Genomic DNA, 23,320 nt, shown 5'->3' with positions numbered 1-23,320 from the left:
CCCTATACCCTCCCCCCACCCTGCTCCCCAACCCACCCACTCCCACTTCCTGGCCCTGGGTTCCCCTGTACTAGGGCATAGAATCTTTGCAAGACCAAGGGCCTCTCTTCCCAATGATGGCCAACTAGGCCATCTTCTGCTACATATGCAGCTAGAGACACGAGCTCTGGGGGTACTGGTTAGTTTGTATTGTTGTTCCACCTATAGGGTTGCAGACCCCTTCAGCTCCTTGAGTACTTTCTCTAGCTCCTCCACTGGATTTCTTTCCTTTATCTTCTCCTACCTTGCTCTTTGGAGTTTTGTTGTTGACAGCATTTTCTGTAAACTTTCCTCTTCCTATGCAAAGTAGGGCTAATTTTTACTTGTATTTTAAAAGGCAGTTAATAGCTAACAGTCATTTCAAATTTTAGTGTATTAATTTTTATACAAATATATAAAACATTCTTCAATCTTTTATTTCTAAACTAAGGAGTGGAAATTAATACACATGAATTCTTCATTCATGCCCTGACAAATATTTAGTAATTTCCTTGATCAAACTTATTGGAATTCTCAGTCTTTTTTATTTCATCTTTCCTTTTTGGCTATACCATAAATGTCTTGAGGGAAGACATGAAACCCATGAGATATTTAGAGTATAATTTCTGTTGTTAATAGAAGTAAATCCAAAGGAAGTTCATTTTCACTGAAAGTACTTCTATAATTTTTTAACTGGTTTTATCAGTGTGTAATTGAAATTATGTCTTCTAGGTGCCTTTTGGCTTTCTGCTTCAATCCCCATTATTGGCATTTACTGTCATATTGACAGTCTGAACTCTGCTCTTTCCTTCATGAACTCTAATCCTTACTGCTTCATCTAATCATCACTAAATAATATTTGCCTTTTATTTTCCTACTGATTATTTCAGTTATTTCTGGGTTTTATATCTACTGACAACAAACTCTTATGTTCACCCTTTTCTGAAACCTTCCCTTAACAAGAATGTAATATGGAGTCCATCTGGTTCAGTTACAAGAATCTACTTGTGGAGAAGCAGCAGTGGAGGCCACAGGAAGCAGATAATGCTGGCAGAAATGAAGCTGGTTATACAAAAGCTGGTTAAGTGGTTCTCATAATGGTGATGTGGGATACCATGAATAATATATATGGGAGGCAAGAAATCCTCCAGATCCAAGTTGGGAAATAGATACCAGCAACCTATAACATAGACATTATCTCAATGGGACAAGGAAATTAAGAGTTTTACAACAAAAAGTAAAGTGCATAAAAGAGCTAGCCAATCTTTACTACAATATTCTGAGTATTGGATTTCCTTCTTTGTAGATGAAGAAAGCAGAGAGTAGAAACCCCAAGAAACAGATCTACTATAACACATATAGGGCTAAGTTGTAGTGTTGGAACTTGACAATCTAAAGCAAACTCCTTTAACATGAGCTTGGTGTCTCAGTGGGCTTTAATTGCAACACATTAGTTAAAACAATTCTCTATAGTTGTCAAGAGAGTAGACACTGTGCTATTATGATTACCAACTTCATATAATCCCTCTCTGTTCTTTCATCCCTGATTTCTGAGAAAGGGTTTTACATAGTCCAACAAATTTGACTTCTAACACTATGTAGGGCCTTGGACTTCTTATGCCCCTACCCCCATCTCAAGTGCAAGATTATATTCATATACCATCATACCTAAGGAGACTAGCTTCTTATACAATCTGGATTATCTTACTCCTCTAAAGACTTTTTATCTGAAAATAACTCCTTCAGCAGCTCTTTAACCTTTTCCTTCACATGCACAAAGTCAAGAGAACCTGAGGTTCGATTCATTGTTATTTCACCCAAAACCATTAATTTGACTATTCCTAACACAGCCCCCTCCTCCTGAAATTAATTACCTTTATATGTTCATGAAAAAAAAAAAAAAGGAGAAGCCATTTCTGCTTTTGAAACCAGATGTCTCCAGATCCAACAACTCATTTATACTCTTTACTACTTTAAGCTAAAGCCTGATCACAGTAACAATTCTGATCCAGGTCCACTCCTGTAACAGATGGGAGACTGTGTCTAAGGAATATGTATCCATCCCTCCAGAATGCTCACACATCTTACTCAACCCCCTAGACTTTCTTCCTCCCCTTTCACGGCTATGAGAATGATGTTGAGTTGGAAATTCTTTTCCTGCAAATTTCACTCCATCTACTTTAGTCTTCATATTCCCCCCCCCCATATGTCTATTGTAATCCCAACACATGTATTTACTTCTCAAAGGACAAAACTGTATATCTCTTACAACAGCCTTGTGCATGTTTTAACATGCTATTCATTGCTATGGATGACAGTGCATTTGCTTTGTTCGTTTCTGAAGTATTGTTTTCTCTGAATACAATGGGTATTTTCTTTCTTCATTTGTTTGTTTTTGTTTGTGTTTGTTTTGTTTTATATGTCTGTTTGTTTCCTGAAGATCTTGATATGATGAAACACTCTTAAATGCAAGTAGAATTTTATTTCCCTGTCCTTTGCTTGTTTGTTTCGGTTTTCTTTAGTTTCTTTCCCACCAATTCTGTGGCTGAACTTTCTGCAACTTTATTTCCTACCTAGGAAGCCTATGGTAGTTTGAATGAGAATGGCTCTCAAAGGATCCTCTATGGGAATGCTTGGTTTCCAGTTGGAACTTGAAAGAATTTGGAGATATGGCCCTGTTGGAGGAAGTATGCCACTGGGGGTGGTCTTTGACTTTTTTTTTTAATTTTTAATATTTTTATTACATATTTTCCTGTTCCATTTCCAATGCTATCCCAAAAGTCCCCCATAGCGCCCCCCACTTCCCTACCCACCCATTCCCATTCTTTTGGCCCTGGCATTCCCCTATATTGGGGCATATAAAGTTTGCAAGTCCAATGGGCCTCTCTTTCCAATGATGGCCGACTAGGCCATCTTTCGATACATATGCAGCTAGAGACAAGAGCTCCGGGGTTCTGGTTAGTACATCATGTTGTTCCGACAATAGGGTTGCAGATCCCTTTAGCGGTCTTTGACTTTTTAAAAATCCATGCCATTTCCAGTTAGCTCTCTGCCTTTGCTTGAGGGTTGGATATTATAAGCTCTCAGCTACTGCTCCACTGTCTTATCTGCCTGCCTGTTGTCATGTTCTCCACAGTGATGGTCATGGACTCTAATTCTCTGGAACTATGAATCTCTTAACTAAGTGCTTTCTTCTTCAAGTTGCCTTAATTACCCTGTTTAGTGATGCTAATTAATCACCCTGTTTAGTCATGCCAATAGAAAACGAACTAAAATAAGCTCTATGTGGAAATGATGCCCAACCAAGTATTTATCAAGGGAGGCAGTGTAAGTGGAACTCCGAGAGCAACCAGCTTCAGCCTTATAGTTCTGATGCCTCTGCAACACTCATAACTTCTAAGTCCCAATCTCTAGATTTCACTATTTTCTAAATTACTGGGCCTATGTATTCCAGGATAGCTGGCATCTCCTTAAATTCCCTACTCTCCATGAACAGTTAACTGAATTTTCTTTCTTCAGTTTTGAATTTATTTCTCCTCTTGAATTTGTTAATTTTACAGGTTCTTTTTTCCACTCAAATCTCCACTTGAATTGTTACTGAATCTGAGACTGTTCTTCTTCCTCCCACCATCCAATACATCTTTTTCCTTTCATCTAACAATTAGGTGACACATGTCTTCTCGTAGCTATGGTGGTGTCAGGCTCCTCTCCATTTCTATTGCTGGTTCCCAAGTTCTTTCATCCAGGTATTATTGTAGCTTTTATTTGTCTTCTTTCATGCTATTTTCTCCCATGTACAAACATTTATTTTCAAATAACTACAAATATAATACTATTTAATTCATGATATTTTCTTGCTTATAACAAAATTTTTCCTTAACTTATAAACTTTAGTGTTTTCAATACACTAGAGTGTTTCCATCTATTTTGGAATGCATAAAAAGTACTTTTAATCATTAATAATAATAGTAACAATGTTTGAATATAACTTAATTAAACATTAACATGGATTTATGACTATTCTTTTTCAAGAATCAGCGATCACCTACATGTTGAGTCCTTATGTATAATTCGAGTTTTATGCAACTTTGGCTGAGATCCTTTCCTATATATTAAAATGTCTACTTTCATGTTATTGAGAAAGAAAGAAACTTAGAATTGGGTTTTTCAAGATCAAGACTTTCCGTCTAGGTAATCTAGGTCTGACTGTGTGTAGCTTCACAGGTAAGATGAAATCAGGCATTTACAGTGTATTGTGGCCTCAAACACTCCCAGCAAGCTGCTAAAGGAGCAAGGTAACCAACAGCCCTATAGATCTATGGTATCCATGGTATCCATGAACCACAAAGAATGACCAGCATAGCATTGCTACACTACTCGAATACATAACTTAGACAAAACCAATAACTATATAACTTATGTAACTGGACTTATATTCTGAACAATGTAACAGGAAGACTATATCTGCTACTGGACACCTAGCTAACTTCTCAGTGTTAGTGAAGTCTTCATCATTGAAGGAGAATCTATAGCTACTCATTTACTAAACCAGCATAATTCCAAACTACATTTTAAAAGCAATGGTATTTAAACACATAGATAGGTATAGTCTTCACTCTTCATCAGGGAGACATCTTTTTACTACAATAGAGAGAGACCAACACAGAAAACTACAACCAATAAAAGTGTAGAGTTGTAGATACTACTCTTAATGGATACATCTACAAGGCACCCCTGCACCTTAGGCTCAGGAAGCATTCAAGAGGTGGCAGAAGTATTTTAAAAGCCAGAGGATCAGAGAGTTTGCTGTGATTGTATCTCCTGATATCAGAGAACACAACATAAAGTCTCACTAATGGGATTGCCCAAATGACAGTTGAATAAGGATGTCACCAATTAACAGGTCAAAATGAAGGGGAAAAAAAACCCAACAGACTTCAACCCTGCACACAGAACTATAGACAACCAAAGACGGCTGAGATGAGAGACATGGCCTTTTCCAGGGAATAGCACACAAATCTGTTATCCAATCCCAAACAAATATGCCTGAAAATATATATACAATAACATTACAGACCCAGCAGGTTAGTGTGTGTGTGTGTGTGTGTGTGTGTGTGTGTGTGTGTGTGTGTGTGTGTGTGAATTAGTGGAAAGGAAGGCCATGAATTTAAAAGAGAACAGAGGGTCTTATGGGAGAGTTTGGAGGGAGGAAAGAGAGGAGAGGAATGTTGTAATTAAATCACAATCTCAAAAATAAAGTAAGAGCTGTTTTAACTAAAGGATCAAGGTCAACATCCCTAATGTGAATTTCATAGCTTTTTACAATTTGACCTGTGTCTTTTTAATGGAAATGTAATTACATCCTGCATTTTATTCTCTATTTCTCCTTACCTGTTCGCTATGGTAACAAGAAAACAGCATTAACCATGACAATCTAAATCACTGATACTCATATACTGTGTATCATTTATGTCTGCTATTTCACCCGTGTTTATTTGTGCTTTATTTTGTACTCCTGTTGCTTTCTGTACCTAAAGTATCCTCGTCCTTTATTATACACAGTGGAGCTATGAAGTTCAGGCAGGAATGTCATCACCTTCTTAAAACATGACTCCCCTCTTCTTCCCTTGAGCAAGAAGGAAACTCTTGGCATACTAAAATTTAGTATATTTTTCTACGCTACAGACTGGTAGGTAATGCTTTCTACATCATCTTCTAGTTCTAAAAATACTAATGTCATCATATACCAGAATATAATCCCCTTGAAAGTAAATCTATCTATAGCTTCCATAATGTCATGGCATCAAATAGAAGACCTTTAAAAATTCATTCATTTGATAAATTTATTCAGTAATTTTATAGTACCTTCAGCAAGCTGAGCAGTTTCTCTACACATCTCCTTTCTGAATCATTTATTTACATTCTGAGTCAGAGGTACCCTGTCATTTTCAGCCTGGAAGTAATATGGTTATAGCTTTTCTATTTGAGGTTAAGAAGTTTTACTACTAATCTTACTTTTATAATTATTAGTTAATTTAATATTTTCCTCCAATCTGTGCACATCTGGGAGTGGTAAGTCTATTGTGGAACTCATGATATTTATAGATTTTCAAAATCCACATGAACCTGGATAGCTACAGTTTCTCACTCTTCAAGACACTGAAACCAGGCATACCTGCATTATAAATGTGAACTATTTGGTGACATTACTCACTCTTATTTTTAACAACTTGAATGTAAAAATTTTTATCATAAAAGGAATTAGGCTTTCTAAGGCTACCTTTGGAAAATATGAAGGAAAGCCATGGTTGTACAACTCCTCTCTTCTGTGGAAGTCAGAGCTGATGTGAAAGGGCCACTTCTAGTAAGGGTTTGTGTGTCCCAATGGCTTCTGTCACTCCTTGGTGACTACACTGGTGGAAAAGTGAAGTTTCTCATCATAGAAAGAAAATGCTTGTTAAGAAAGTAAAACAAACACTTTGGACTGCTTTCCAAAAGGGAGATTGTAACTAAAGCCTCCTAAGTGTTTCAGTTTTATCATGATGCAATTTGTTTGACAGAGGACATTTGGTATTTAGGACACCATGGGAACCATACTCTGAAAACTGCTGATCTCCAACGGTTGCAAAAGAATTCGTCACAAGCATTATGGTCTTCATGCATTGGTGAGCTCTCCTAAATCAGTTCTGACTGCAGACTCCATGGGCAAATATCATATACAAGACTGAAGAGCATTTCAGTCTCACAGTGAAGTTTGTTTCCCAACAGAAGAAGAAATCAGCAGAAATTTCAAGGACAAACAGCAGTCTTTGTGCCAGATAGCTCTAGCTCATGAAAGAAAGAAATCTGTCATTGACTAGTGTATACATGTCCTCTCTCTCTCTATCTCTCTCTGTCTCTCTCCCGCCCTTGCTCTCTTTCACACACACACACACACACACACACACACACACACACAATGTTTTCCTCTTTGTCAACCAAATCAATATTCCAGATGCAAATGAGGTAAACTCAGGGGAAGAGAGATTCATATTGAGGTGTGAAAACATTGGAGGAAGAATAAGACAGATCTGTTTAAGTGTACAAACACACCCAATAAATCATGGCGAGCTTGGTGGGGGTAGCTGCTCTTCCTTCTGGCAGCTTTGTAATTACTGGCTCAACACAGCAACAACTTTCTTTGGAAACAGTAACTCTATATGCAAGACAATTATAGCACTGGGCATCGCTGCTGGCCAAAACCTAGGCTATGTATGTCACAAACCATTAGTTAGAAGATGTGTCTGAGCAGCCTGAAGTTTATTAAACCCAAGTGCCACACTTTTCCCTATCACTTTTCTCAAGGTCTCCCAAGGGCAGCCATCGCCTATTTCTAATAGTCCATCAATCCACTCAGTAAATAATTCTGAGTCCAGACTTTCTGAATTATTAACCTGGTCTATGAGATCTGAAATCTCTCAATTCTTCTCCCTGCAAACAAGTTCTAATCTTTGCCTGTAGTTCACAATAATAGATCCTAAGAACATCCTACAGTCAGTACAAAACATTCTGTCACTTTGTCCCCTGTGGATCTGCATTTGTGTTTGAACATGTTAGAACATATTGAAATGAAAAGGACAGACACAGTCCTGCTTTGTGTGTGACTGAGATCTCACTTTACGAAAAAATACCTATCTTGTTTATGGCTCCCCATTTGTATTTAACTATGTAATGACTTGCATTATCCTCTAATTGGCTCCCATGTAAAAGCATCATTTTCTCAATTAGTTTTTAAGGAAAGGGGCCAAACCTTGAATGGTCTCATTTTGCCAGCAGCAGTATATTGGAGTCGGCTTGTACAAACTGTTGAAAGCCCATTTTGAATTTTATAGGGAATTCTGAGTTATTATAAAAGTAAAAACATAAAGGCTTATAATTAACTAAATGATAATAAAAGCAAAAATAGTAAACATCCAAGGCTTATTATCACTCATTTTACCATATTTTCACATTACCTTCGATCACAAAATTATTTACAGATATTTTTCTTTGTAAAAGCTATCTGATGGTCCACTGCTCTGGTCTTTTTTCAGCTTTGTATTCAAAACCCTCCATATTCAATGACTTCCTGTTAATAGACTAAAATGTGGCGTGGTTTGACGATTTATATCACAAAAGTATTCAGATATTAGATAGTCAGTGTTCACCCTCACTACTAAAAAGGTGGATAAACGTTTACCAGGTTACCACTGATTATTATTTAAGATCTCAGTGACCAACACCACAGGTATGTTCAAGAACATGGAAGAGGAAAATGCAGAACTGTACAAGTAAGTCACTGATTCATTATTCTATTATATAGAGATTTGTTTGTATTTGCTGCACTCTCTACAGGGTAATCTGTAGATATACACGATCAAGGCTGAGGATAGTGTTCTGAGAATCCTTGTGCTGCTCTCCATGAGGATACCTTTGGCATAGGCATAGCAGGATAACCAACAGGAGATTCAAGGTCCCTTTATTATGTAAAGGCTGATAAAGCAGCTGTAGAAAAGGGGTGGGATTTTTGTTTGACTTTAGAAATAAAACACTGGGAACTCTGAAAACTTTAGGAGAATCACATTCTTATTGTTAGCAATTGATAGAGCCTGCTAAGTCAAATTCTACCCCTACTCTGGATCAAACACAAAACTAAACTCACGCCACCAAAGAAAGCACTTTATCCTTTATCCCATGTAAGAAATGACTTTTCTTTCTTTCTTTCTTTCTTTCTTTCTTTCTTTCTTTCTTTTTTTTTTTTTTTTTTTTTTTGGTTTTTTGAGACAGGGTTTCTCTGTAGCCCTGGCTGTCCTGGAACGGAACTCACATTGTAGATCAGGCTGGCCTGGTCTCAGAAATCTGCCTGCCTCTGCCTCCCGAGTGCTGGGATTAAAGCACCCAACTCAAGAAATGACATTTTAACTAAGGCTTAGGCATGTTAGCAGTATTAGTGCATATAGTGGAAACATAGACATTAGTGTTAAAGGAATAGGTATACTTGGTAAGGCTAAAGAAACAGCACTGTCAATTGTAAGAATTGTAAATATTTGTGGAACAGGTAAAAATTGTAGATATTTGATAAATTGCCATCTAAAGAAATATATTAGCCCTATCTTTGCCTTAAAGAACAACATTAGATTTGCTTTAAGTTGAAAAAATCTTGGGAAAGCAAAAATTTAATAAATAAAGCTGTTCAAATAGGCAGTTACCTTTTAATGTTATAGAAAGTATCTATATCATAGAGTATGTCCTGATGTAAAACAGTTGGAATACGATTTTGGATCGATTGAAATATTTTTCTGTCATAGAAAATAAGGGACGAGCTGATGTTCTTATCCCTTATTGCCGCTAGTCTCATCTCTGCATCCAAGGTTTCCTACAACACGCTCTATGTGGGCAACTCCCTTTCAAAGTCTATTCCTGAATATGTGGCATGAACAGTGGGTAGAGAAGGAAATTAAGTTGACTGAGCACCCATCTGCCAATTTGAAGAAATGTGGCCTCTGAGATTGCAGTAAGAGACAAAGTTCTCAGTAGATTATTAGGTGATTATGGAAAATGGACCTGGAAGGGGGTTCCCAATAAAAGGGATAGGAGAGAGTCAGACAAGGGGTTCATGTCATTTACTCAGAAGGATTTTCAGAATCAATAGAATATTTACAGTACAAAACATGCTAAAGGGCAGCAATGTGGTGTATTAAATCCAGGAAAATCACAAAAACAGAAACATGTGACTTGTCTCACAACATAAACTTTTAAAATCTTGCATGGAAGTTAGAATGATTACAATAAGGAGAAACTGGCTTTTCTCATTTTATGTTTTGTTCACTTCTTTTGCTTTTAGCATCTTACTGTTTTAGTTGCCAGATGTTCTATTTTACCTTGGAACATAAGCCCTGATTGTTTTAAGCAATAAATAGAAGAACTAATGGACCCTGTAAACCTATATTTTTTTTCTGCCAAAGGGCATTGTTAGTGAAAACTATACATTTTAATAATCTGATGTGCTGGGGTTTTTTCCTTATGCAGGAGATGGACTATACAGCTGTTAAGAAGCCCATCTTTGTGGTTAGACTGTATGCACTGAATACAAACTTAGACTAAACTTTTGGAAGTTACTCTCTTTGTCTCATTTATTTCTAAACAAAACATGAAATCTATACTTCTGCCTAGTGCTTGTTGTGAGGTAAGTTAACTAGCATACTGAATCCTGAACACTTACTATGATGCCAGGTTATAATAGACACTCAATAAATAATAATTGCTACTGCTGTTATCATCAACTATAAACAAGAAATTTGTTGCATTCCACTAATCAGATTGAATGGGATGATTTATTTCAGTGCTACAGAGAAACAATCAAGGAATAACTAAGTCCTCTTCAGTATGCATAGATCGATTTATATGTAAACAACAACAGCAACAGTATTGACATTAATTCATTTTAAATATTGGTAATAGCAGATTGAAACATAGAGTATAGTTATCTCAAACTTATTGAAAATTCCTATGAAAAATTCACGTCAGAAATGATTGCTCCTGTTCGATGCACATCATTTTGATGGGAAGTATAATTGTACTTCCCAGTACCTGCATGTGAGCTATTTGAAGAACAGTAAAGTTTAAAATAATGTCACATTTTATCTTCTCCAGTCCTCTGCAAGTATAATGGCTGACTATCAAGGGTGAGATTTAATGACATGTTATCCTGAATGATTTAGAATGATCACAAAAGTTAAGAGAATAAAAGCACGCACATGCACAGGGGCACATTCACATTACTGGAAAGCTTTGGATTCTCGTCCAGTCTTGAAATCTAGAACTTTGTCATCATTTTTAAGAGGCTACACAATGCTATGCAGTATTAAAGTCATAAACCAACTATGTTACTCGGATATCTAAATTGTTTTGGTATTATTAAAATTATATTCCTTCTTTGGTTCAGAAGCCCCAATGTCCGCAGAGGTTAGTGGCAATAGCACTGGGCAGTTGGGAGATTGGATATCTTAATATTCCAGAGAGTTCAAGTTATCAAAACTGGGAGGACTAGAAGGGAAAGGGAGCAAATATAGAAGGGAAAAATGGGAACTGGAGAAGAAACCAATCTTAAGAGTAGTAAAAAGGCATGGCTCTGATGGATGCTACAGCTGGCCTTCAGCTTTGGGGAAACAGGAGTAACTGATAAGGGGCTAAAAGTCATGGTCATTGTGTGGACAATGACAACATTGTTGTAGGGAGAGTGATAAGTTCCCATGCAAGTAGGCATTACGCTGTCCATGTGAGTTACCCTTAAATGTTCTTCTATGAGTAAGGTGACCCACCTGGGATTGTGATTGGAGACAAATTTACTTCAGCAGGAGGCTGGTTCCAAAATGCCAAGACTAAAGAAAACAAAACAGAAAAAGAAAAAACTCACAATCTCCTACAGTTTTGTCTAACAGACTTAATGGTAAATTCCTTTTATACATGATAGCACATGATATCCTATAGCACCAAGTTGCAAATGGTTCTACAGTCCACAGAAAGATACTCATATTGTCTTATTTATCATGTTTTTAAGAGTATGATATAATTGTCCTTAATTAATTTTCATTCTCAGGCATTTTTAAAATGTTTTTTTTTTGGGGGGGGGGGAGGTGTGGGCTCTGTGTAGCCTTGGCTGTCCTGGAACTCACTCTGTAGACCAGGCTGGCCTTGAACTCAGAAATTCGCATGCCTCTGCCTCCCAAGTGCTGGGATTAAAGGTGTGCACCACCATGCTCAGCTAATTCTCGGGCATTTTTAAAGGTAGTTTTACTTTGTTATTGTTGTTGTTGTTGTTGTTTTCCTTTACTGGCAAGTCTGAAATTTTTTTTTTTCTTTTCTGGTCAGATTACATAAGATATAAGTTGACATAAAATAAGGAGTGCTCTGACTTGTGCTACCCTTGAAAATCAATGCTGTATCCTTGGGTTATCCTAAGGATATAACAGTGTGCAGGACTAAGCTCTGAGGTGAGTTGTGGCTCTGTAGAAAACATATGAGGTTGTAATGTCAGGTGACAACATGCATGTGGGGCTGTGACTCATATGTGTTAGTTCTCCTAGACCAACTGCTCTCTGGGTGGACTTTACCTAGTGCTTCTAATAGAAAAATCTTATTAGAATGTATATCCAACAATCTGCCTTCACTGTGGTGGAAAAAGTGATGGGGAAGGCAGGCAGCAGAAAATGAAGAAGGGAGAAGTAAAGACAGATTCATATGTGCACGCTGTCATATTCAGGTATACAGAGAATGAGACAGACAAACAAAGATGGGCTACAGAAAGTTCTGATTTATTTTCTGTTCATTTGATTTTCTTCGTCCTCAGGAAATTGTTACCCAACAGAAATGTCCAATTGTTTCAAAATTATGTTTACTCTAAGAACTAAGAGATTATAAGAACCGAAGCCTTCCACATATACACAATGACTTTTATGGTATTCATTTACTAAGTACCAACTGAAATAATTAAAAAGATAATGATAAACACCGGTGTGGAATCCAATCCCTGATCCGCCCCTGTGTTTGCTTCCTCTGTCATCCCACCATTCAAGATATTGGTTTCAGTCTTGTTCTGACAAGCTGTTTACAATAAAAGAATGCTCACCAGAAGCTAAGGCAGGAACCAATTGAGATGGGGCACTTACCCTGCTTCACCAGCATAGATAAGTGACTGAAAGGCTAAGAACTCCATGCACTATTAGGTGGTCTTTGCTCAGCAGAGATTATTAATTATCCAAAGAAATACTTTCTTCCTTTTTACTTGTTGTTAGTTCTCACTCTTTATAACTTTTGTTTCTACTTTTCTTTGCTTTTCTTTTCCTACTAAATGTAGAAATGGAAAATTTGGAACATTATGCAAAAGTTAGGGTCAGCTGGACCACATTAATTCTCAATGTTTCTCTGGGAGCATCACAATATCTGGGGAAAATGGAGGGATTCTGAAGATGATGTGGGTCTCAAACACTTTCTACCATATTCTGTTATGGACCAACATCCTCATCCCAGCCCAATGTGAGGTGCAGACTATAGCTGACTCTTTACTGTGAAAAGAAGCTTTCAGGACTCTTTCTCATACAATCTTCAGACTCTTGCTTTTCTCCTTCATCAAAAGTTTATCACAAGCCTTCCATGTCATTCATAAGACACGGAAATTTTGGATACCACTGAAAATAACACATTGCTCTTATACAAAGAAACAGACTCAAATAAAGCCTACCTAAGGCATCCATCCTCACCGTGTGGTGGTATTTGCATTTTATGGAAAACATTTTAAAATCATTTTAGTAAGTGGAATCCATTTTCTTCCATGAACTGCTAATACTGAATTCTTAATAGCTTCCCCAGGGTTTTGTGTCTTGCTCTGAAACCCTGAATGATTTCATCACTGCTGAGGCACAGCAAACAATCACAGTTTATGCTCATAAGCATAAAACTCTCATCTATTACCCTTCCTGGGTTTTTATATTCTTAAAGATGGAAACCTTATTTTCCATGCAATCTGAGTATAAGACAATGCTAAATTGTTTTATAAGCCTGGTGAACATTGATATAAACATTCTAAAAGTGCTTTAATGTATAATATCAGCACTTTAAATCCTTATAGAGACAATTATCCTCCAAATTTCTCAGTTTTTAAATAAGTTACTGACTGATGTTTTTCTTTGTGGGAGCTCATCTTTGTTTTCTTTCTTGTTCCTATTATTATTTTTTAATACTAAAAATACCATGTCAGCATGTTTGCCTTCTAAGAGATTCATATTCAAAAAACCTTTAGGTCCTGCGTAGGATGCAATATTGTTCTTCAAAATATCAGATGTACAGATGATTGTTAAGAGTAGTCCAAGAGATACCACAAACAATATAGACTAACTATGTAGCCTGTGCTGGCCTCCCAGGGGCTAAGAGTAGGTACCTATTGGCTTAAAACACCACTTACTTAGCTATATAGCCTACACTGTACCAAAAATGCTATACAAGCTGCCAAGGGAGGGAAGAAATTAATCAGACCTACTCAGTTGTATCACCTATGAACCATGAAAGCAATTAGCATAGCAAGATGTCTGTTTTGTGCAGTAAGTGGTACTCACATGTTTTTTTTTTTTTTTTTTTTTTTTTTTCGAGACAGGGTTTCTCTATAGTCCTGGCTGTCCTGGCACTCACTTTGTAGACCAGGCTGGCCTCGAACTCAGAAATCCTTCTGCCTCTGCCTCCCGAGTGCTGGGATTAAAGGTGTGTGCCACCACGCCCGGCGGTACTCACATGTTAATGTTAACAAACAGATCTCTAATTATGCCTTTGGTAAGGTCCACTCGATGGGAACCAAGCCATACCTGGTATTGAAAATATATCCAGTTTCCCAGAGCCAGTCAGATTACAAACATTAGGATGGAATCTCCTATTGCCATTTGGCTAGACCAGCACTATTCCTTACTATGTGCTATATCTTATACCCATAGATAAATGTAGCTCCAACCCTCATTAAAGAAGCCTATCTTTAAAGCAAGTGGAGACCACCACAGAGAGCCCCAATTGGACACCGTGCAGAGACCATTAGGTAATGAGGAGCCAAGCTTCAAGGAATGAATCTATGTCACAGCTCCTGCATCTATGATTCAGGTGACATCCATGGAATAAGGGGTGAAAGCATCGCACAATCCAGAATATGAGAAAAATCTATGGTGGAACAATCTCTTCTGGATATTGCTGCATAGACAGGACCAGAAAATGGCAATGTCAATGGAATGTTAATATGGAAGAAGGGAAATAACCTCCAGTTCCCACTTGATAAAGAACTACAGGCAAATAGTGAGTGCTGGGAGAAAACACATCCTTCCCCAAGCCTCCTTTTTGGTTGCTCAGTGCAGAACTGAAGTTCCTGAAGTCATACTCACAAACAATAAAACTGAACCAGCAAGCTGTATTTATAGCATTTACATATACACATACATGTGCATAAACCAATAGTCATCAAAATAGAGGCTATTAATTTGAGAAGAGGGTGTAGGAAGGACTAGAGAGAGAATTCCTAGGAAAAAGGAGAAGGATGGAAAGGAGGAGATAAAAGTGTTGTAATTCTATTTCAAATAAAAATATTTAAAAATAAAAAACAAAGGTTTTTGATAATACTAGATACTGTACTGGGCTGGCAACTTAGCAAGTACAGCATTGGCTGTGCCTGCATGAATGAGACTAGAGCTTGGGACCTCAGACGCCTCAGTTAGTAGGCAGCTGGCCTATAATAGTAGCAAGATGAGAGGTGGAGACAGCGGATCCAAGAGCAAGCTGGCTAACCTGACAAACCCGAATGTCATGCTTTGGCTTCCGCAAGAGATGTTGTCTTAGTATCAAAGGTGAAAAATGACTAAGGAAGATACCTTAGACCTCTGCACACAGGCACAAGTGAACTCATACGTCCTAAATCTGCATTGTGCCCTTCCTGTATACAGGCATACAAGTGTAACTTGCCTTCATATATACATACATGAGCACGGGGTCCCCAAAAGGGAAATCAGAGAAAGGAATGAAGGAGTTGAAGGGTTTGCAACCCCATAGAAAGAACAACAGTATCAACCAACCAGACCCCCCAGAGCTCCCAGGGACTAAACCATCACCAATCAAGGGGTACATGTGGCTCCAGGTGCATATGTAGCAGAGGATGGCCTTGTCAGGCATCAATGGGAGGAGAGCTACTTGGTCCTATGAAGGTTCTATAGATGCCCCAGTAGGGGAACCGAGGGCAGGGAAGTGGGAGTGAGTAAGTGGAGGGAAGTACACCCTCATAGAAGCAGCAGGAGGGAGGATGGTATCAGGAATTTCTGGGAGGAGCTGAAACCGGGAAAAGGGATAACATTTGAAATATAAATTTTAAAAAATATCCAATTAAAAAATTTATACTATAAAAATAAATACATAAATGAATGAATGAATATATAAAATAAATAAATAAATAAATAAATAAAAGATGTCTTAATAAGTAAAGGCATCTGTGCCAAGCCAGATGAAGGAGCAGTAGAATTTCAGACATGTGTTAAAATGTAGCATTATTTAGAAAATTGATCTTTTGGCAAATAAGTACATCATTGATTGACTAATTCAATTCATATACATTGGTAATACCTCTGAATTCCCCTTCTGTGGGAAACTTCCAAGTAAACCATTATGATCTCCATTATTTTACAGTATGAATATTATTGGTATACAAGCCAAGCAATAAATAATTCACATGTAAATCAAAGATGGGGACTGGAGAGAGGGCTGCATAGTTACAAGCACTGGCTGCTCTTCCAGAGGACCTTGGCTCAATTCCCAGCACCAATATAGCCATGTACAACCACCTGTAACTCCAGTTCCCTTAAATATGATATTCTTTTGGGGCCTTTGCAGGCACCACTGGAACATGGTGCATGTATAGCATAAAACACTTAGTATATATATGTAATATAAATAAAATTTAAAAGAGTAACTCAAATCTTTTAATTATGGAACTTTATATACAAGGGAATTTTGGAAATTATCTTATGGATATAAATTTGAAATAGTTCCTTGTAGTGGACATATATAATTTGTAATTTTATTGCATGTACATTTATAATTTTGTGAAGTAGAATATACACATGTATACACACACATTGTGAAGACAATAATTTCCAAGGATATGGTAGTGATACTGTGTTTCAGTTAAAGTTCATAGAAATACTTCTGAACCTGTATGAATTTCAAAGATTTGCTAAGAATCACAAAGTCCATCTATAAGTTCTAGGTTAAACAATATTTTACATGTTGCTGTCCTTTTGTCTTCCCTTGAAAGTGCCAAACAGATTTAAAAGTTTGTCTGATATTTTATGGGTTTTTTGATCTGTATGTTCAGCCTTCTGTAACAAAGGATCACAGACTAGGTGGCTTACAAACCCCAGGAATTGATTTCTCACAGGGTTGAGAGGTCCACAAGACATTGGGTAGGCTCAATACGGAGTGATTGAGGACCCAGCACCTGATTGACAGTGGCACTTCTTCACTGTATGTTCACATTATGGAATGGACTAGCAGTCTGTGGTCTTTTTTATCATCTTGGTGGCTGCCCTTGTGATGAATTCACTTCCTAAAGGGCTAACCTCTTCAGGCTGTCATGTGTATAGATAGGCTTTCAGTGGAAGAATAAGATGGGAACACAGATATTTCCTCCATAGCACTTTCTGACATTTTCGTTCAGTTATTTCAGTGTTTGAAATGTGTAGTTAAACACTCATCATATAATCGTTTTAGAAGCATAAAAATCAATCTCTATATAGCATTTAATGATTTTTGCTTAATATTCTATTTAGTACAATGTTAACATTTAATAACCAGTTCCCTTTTTTTTTTTTTTTAGGTTTTCAGACAAAAGAAGTGACTGTCTACTAGAACATTTCATCTTTTAAAAACACATTTTGCCTCTTAATTATTTTATTCATTCAGTCAGTGGGAAAAAAATTCCAGATAATAATACGACTTCGTTCTGAACTGACATGAAAACTAAGGGCCTTAAAACATTGAAAGCATGAAAGACAGCATACAGCATGGTCTCAGGAACACATTAATAAGGAATTCGTAATTAGTGCTGACTGATTCAGAGGTCGAACTCACTAAAGATATGTTCAAGATAGAGCAAAGATTGTAGTTTTGTCATCTTGTATTAAAGTCTTATTTGTTCTAGTTCATTCTCATATTTTTTCTGTAATTTGTAAAGTTTTCTTTCATACATTTTAGGTATCCCCTTGTTCTCTTTTTAAGTGATAGAATGGCATGTAATTTAATTTGAATTCTACTTAGTGGTTATCTTTACAACTTCCAAGACTAATGGTCTAAAATATAAAACATGACAAACATGTGGAAAACTGCAGATAAAACTATAACTGACAACAGACAACGATGTTGTCATCAAACCTAACAGATGTCACCATCTCAGTGGAGTTGCTGCATCTTCCTAGAGAAACACAGCACAGATAGAAATACAGCCATCTCTGTATGTAGAGCCCTGCTCCTACAGCTGACACCAAATGCTACTATGTTTCATGACTCTGCACTCTCCAGCTAAAAATGAGAATGTCTACAGTCTTTCTATATCTTCTCATCATTATCCCTACATTTTCATGTATATAATTTACACAATTGTAAATCTAACATGGATTCGATATATGAGATGCAACATTCCACATATACTGTTCAAAGGTGAGGAATTTGCAAAATTATTGGATCCCGAGGACTCCAATCTAATCAAAGGGTTCATCCATTGATAGGTTTTTAATTGGACTATTGAGAGGTGGTAAAAAAACAGAAAAGCTGGCCTCACTGGAGAGGGTTAGCCAATGGACATATCTTTGAAAAGTGAATCTTGTTGTCACTGAATATATGAAAAACACCTATGGGGGGAAAAATAAGGAAACCTCAGGCCAGTGAAGATATATTTCAGAAATAGTCATCTCTACTACACATGAGGATATCGTTCATCCTTCATTGATTCTGGTATAGCAAAGAAGGAAGTCGCTAATTAAGAAGTTGGCATTTGATCATTCCATCAAGCTACATTTTCTAGGTTTTAAGAATAACCCAAATTCAGTGAACCGCTACATATGTATTTTAGTTTTATTCCTATTTTTCTGGGATGAAAAAAAACAACAAGACAAAACAAAGAAGCAAACAAAAACAACTCTGACTAAAAACAATTTAGAAGATAAAAGTTTCTTTCAACTAACAGGTTATGGTTTATCATTGAAGGAGTGATGAAATCAGGGTGCCTCAAGCAAGAACTTAAAGCAGAAACCATAGAACAATGTTGCAAGCTGACTCACTTGGCAGACACACACTTAACTAGCTTTCTTATACATACTATCACTTCCTGCCTAGGGAATGGTGCTAGCCACAGTGATCTGGTGCTTCTTATGCCAACTAAGAATCATGGCAGTCGTTGCCCACCCCCCACAGACATGTCTAGAGGTCAGACTGATCCAGGCAGTCTCTTGAGTGAAACTCACTTCTCAGGTAACTATATTCTGTGTCAAGTTGACAGTTAAAGTCAAGAAGGACAAGGATGTTGCCTTATTACTGATTCAATCATATTCTGGAAAGCTGATTTTGACCAAATCGTCTGAAAATTCCATAAGGTTTATTTCAACTTTATTTCTAATCCGAGTTTTCATTGCTTTCTGGTAAACAGAAGTGCGGTGTTGCCCTGCTGAAAAGCAACACTGGTTCTGCATCACCTTAATCATTTTTCTCACTGCAAGGTTTAGCCTTCATAGTTAAATGCCTACGTTTCATTATGTAATCTGTTCTAAAGTTTGCCTACCATATTATTACATTAAATGCTATTATTATTAATGCCATATATTAGGTTAACTACTGTTTCAAATTACCCAGTTCAGATTTTAAGTTTGACATTTTTCTTTTCATTCTCCTTTTTTTTTTCATTTTTTTTTGTTTTGTTTTGTTTTGTTTTGTTTTGTTTTGTTTTGTTTTGTTTTTTTGAGACAGGGTTTCTCTGTGTAGCCCTGGCTGTCCTGGAACTCACTCTGTAGACCAGGCTGGCCTCAAACTCAGAAATCCATCTGCCTCTGCCTCCCAGGTGCTGGGATTAAAGGCATGTACCATCACCTCCCGGCTTTCTTTTCATTCTTGCATCAAGCCTTCCACCAGTTTGGAGAAAATTGTCTACTGAGTTTTCCTTGTATCTTATAATTTTCTTATTATTTAATTTTTCCATGAATCTGATATCCTATTACATACTACTGAAAAGCCAAAGTTTTCTTATGGTTATTCTAGTGAACTGTGTTTATTATTATTATTATTCAATATCTGCTTTTCTCCTATTTCAGGTCAACAGTCTAACCCAAATGAATAATTTGGTTTTCTGGGTTGTGTTTCTAGAGTGTTTTTGCATTTACTTTCGATCTTTGTTTATGTATGTGTATGCCTGCAGACACTGTATGAGCCAAATGCAGCAGTCAAAGAGCAATCTTGAAGTGGCAGAGCCCTTATCCTCTTTGTGGCAGCAAGCCTCTGCACCTGTTGAGCCACTGCATTGACCCTTGGGTTGTGTTTATCTTTAAAGGACTTTAGAGAGAGAGCCAATGGATTCAAATTTACTGCTGTATCCACTTGGCTGATCAACTGGTTGCAGCTTACCAACATACAATAAGTTGTAGGAGACTTTTAGCTTACAGTTTATTCTCTATTAATCTTTTGTACTATCAGACTGCAAAGAAGATAGCACTTTATCTCTAGTGCTTGAGTGCCTAATACAAACAGTGTACACACATTACAAAACACGTTTCCACAATCTGATGATAGGCCTTATGTCCTTGCCCTTTTACCACCCACTGCACATATAGATCTCCATTCTTTATAAATAATAAAGTATCACACTATTGACACAGAATACATCTCATGCATAGATGGCCTGCAATTCTTGGAGAAAGAGAGGCTGCTCTAAGAGTTGGACGAAAGGAGAACACTTAGCTCCTTGACACAATACCTGCTCAGTTATATAGGAATCACTCAGTTATCTAACTGTTAGAAACTTCTGTTTCTTGACAATGGGATAGACAATAAGGGTGCAAATACTTTTTACAACTTTATCTTATTTTCTATTAGTAGTCAGGTAAATTGCCTGCTCCTCTGGTCTGCCCTTTCTGAAGTCTTCAGAACCGTCAGTCTTACACTTTTGGGAGACTGTGAGTTGGAAGCTCTGAAAGATGTCCTTGATTTTGGACAACAGCATGGGGTACAGTTCACTGCTGTCTCAGCTCTGATTGAAAGAGCAGTAAACAAATAGGAACTGCTTCCCTATCTCAAGAGAGTCTTGGACTCTCAATGTTTCTTCTACAGCTATGGTATGTAACTCGCAGGAGCCAGGCTCTTTCCCTTTGCTCTGCTGTGGCTCCTTTCTCCAAGTCTTACCATAGTCCATTTTGTTATCCAGGGCAGTCACATCCTGGTCAGCATCAAGAGGGATGAAGCTAAAGACAAAGGGTGAGGCACATGCATGGACTACCTATGAAAGGAAGTTCTAAGAAGGCTTCCTGACATTGCTATTTATGTTTTACTGTTCAAAAGTTAAGTACAATACCATCTTCACCTTACATGTATCACAGAGGTGGAAACAACCTTGTTGGGGGTTACTCATATACACTTGGAATTAATGATTTTCATGGTACTGAAAGGATATGATAAAGGAAAACAGATGAGAGGAAGTAGCAGATTCAGTCTTACTTGTCATGGTTTTTGTGGTTGTTGTTTTGTTTTGTTTTGTTTTGTTGTTTTGTTTTGTTTTACTTTTCTTAGGATATTGGAATATCACAAAGGTAAAAGGAGTTAGATCAGAGCTTGGTAACCAACACTCATTTAAATCAATTTATATTTGACTGCACACCCATATACATTGTATGTCATGTATAACAAACAATCTTTCCTTTTCATCATGTGTTAGATGATAATTCTACAATTATATTTTAACTAGTAATGATTCGAATATCAAGCCTATTTGGTTCTGTTAATATCATGCCTTGTCTGTGAGTAAACCACTTTTGAGTTTTTAAAAGAAATATTGATTTTTCTCGAGATCCAGTAGGATTCTGGTTGAGCATAACCTGTACTTGTGAAAGATGAGGTTACCAGTAAGACAAACTTTGAGACATGAAACGAAATAGCCCCTGTGCTTTTAATATTCTTTGAGTGTATGCCGAAACTTTTTCTGTCACTTTCCACAGAGCAGTTTAAATCAAGTAATGTAAAAATCAAACTGTCTTCTTGAAAATGAACAGTTTTAATTACTATAAATTATCTTTTGTTCATGTAACTTTTTATCTTTAATTAGTTCTTCTATTATATTAGTTCTCTAGCAGATAGCATCAACTCCATCAAGACAAAACTTCTGCTGCAAGCACTTCAAGATTGGTATTTTAGTTGAGGAGGGTGGGCACTTCTGTTACTATCTCATCTACTTGGAAAGTTGAGGAAGTAGGGTCACTTGAGCTCACAAGTTTAACCCTATTCTAGCTAACAGAGTGAGGCCATGTCTCCTTAGGATGAAATAATATGATATTTTGGTACTTCTAATCATTGATTTCTGGTGCTTAATTGTTAACTCTACTATGTGGTAGGTTCTCTGCATATGTGTATTGCTTGTCTAGCTTCGGGTTGTTTTTTTTTTTTATTTTGTGTGTGTGTGTGTGTGTGTGTGTGTGTGTGTGACTTCTAACAGTGGGAGTAGGGTGTATTTATGACACTTTTGGTTGCTCTTAGGACCCCTTTATTCCTACTGATTTACTTCCTCTAGCCTTGCTTTGAGGGTTTCATTCTAGTCATATTGCATCTTGTTATGCTCTATTGAGTTGATATCCTTAGTAAACTTTCTCTTTTCTGAATAGACATGAAGAAATGGTAGATCTTGGAGAGAGGGGAGGTGGCAGTGGGGACTGAAAGAAGCAAAGGAAAAGGAGGCTGTGTTCAGGATGTATTGTATGAGAAGGATAAATAAAAACACACAAAAGGAGAATATAGTTTTCATCACTCTTGGACTTTTATTATTCATATTTTGTGTCTTATTCACTGGCCCAATGCTTTGTGATTCCTTTACCAAATTTAATTCTTTAAAATGAAGGAGGAAATAAGTTTTATAATAGGAATATTGATATGGATTAATTATTTGTGTCCCTGTCCATGTGAGAGTCATACATTGGGTCATTAATATCAGGTATAACTACATTGAATCTCAGGATAGTGTTTCCTGGTGAAGCTAAAGAAATAGGGTCTCCAACCAATGTGCTTTGTGCTAGTGTAAGATGAGACAGCATTAACTGAATCTCTCTGGCTTATATACCCTCTCCTCTCCCTCATCACAGAAACTGAGAGAAGGGCAGATGTGTTCTTCAGGTTTGCATTGCTACAACAAATGTTCAACATAATCAACTTAAAAGAGACAAGGTAGTTTTGGTTCAGGGTCAGAAATTTCAGTTCATGATCACTATAACTATTGCTAGTTACTTGGGTCCCTGGGAAGATACTTCATCACATATGGAGTGTGTAGCAGAACACAGCAATCACCTCACCTTACTGTAAGCAACAGAAACAACAGGGAGAAGGTACAGCCCTATAGTTCCCTGTTGATGCATGATCAATAAGAAAAACACACCACAATGTACCCCAACTCTTAAACATTTCCCCAACTCTTGACAGCACCTCAATGGAGGCAGACCATTTAACACAAGGAACTTTGGAAAGCACT

General features: G+C 37.2%; 1 protein-coding gene across 3 annotated transcripts in view; it reads right to left on the bottom strand.

The window, feature by feature from the left end:
- Positions 1 to 23,320, bottom strand: part of Lsamp (limbic system associated membrane protein) — a 2,143,093-nt gene that overhangs the window by 1,332,037 nt on the left and 787,736 nt on the right. For all 3 annotated transcript variants that reach the window (XM_021184808.3, XM_085832472.1, XM_021184809.3), the window contains exon 2: positions 11,358 to 11,417. In XM_021184808.3, the coding sequence (XP_021040467.2) occupies positions 11,358 to 11,417 (60 nt within the window). The remainder of the gene's footprint in view (positions 1 to 11,357; positions 11,418 to 23,320) is intronic.

This window comes from Mus caroli, unplaced genomic scaffold (genome assembly GCF_978045245.1).
Source record: "Mus caroli unplaced genomic scaffold, Mus_caroli_1 scaffold_17, whole genome shotgun sequence".
Lineage (NCBI taxonomy): Eukaryota > Metazoa > Chordata > Mammalia > Rodentia > Muridae > Mus > Mus caroli.
This window is presented reverse-complemented; position numbering and strand designations above follow the sequence as displayed.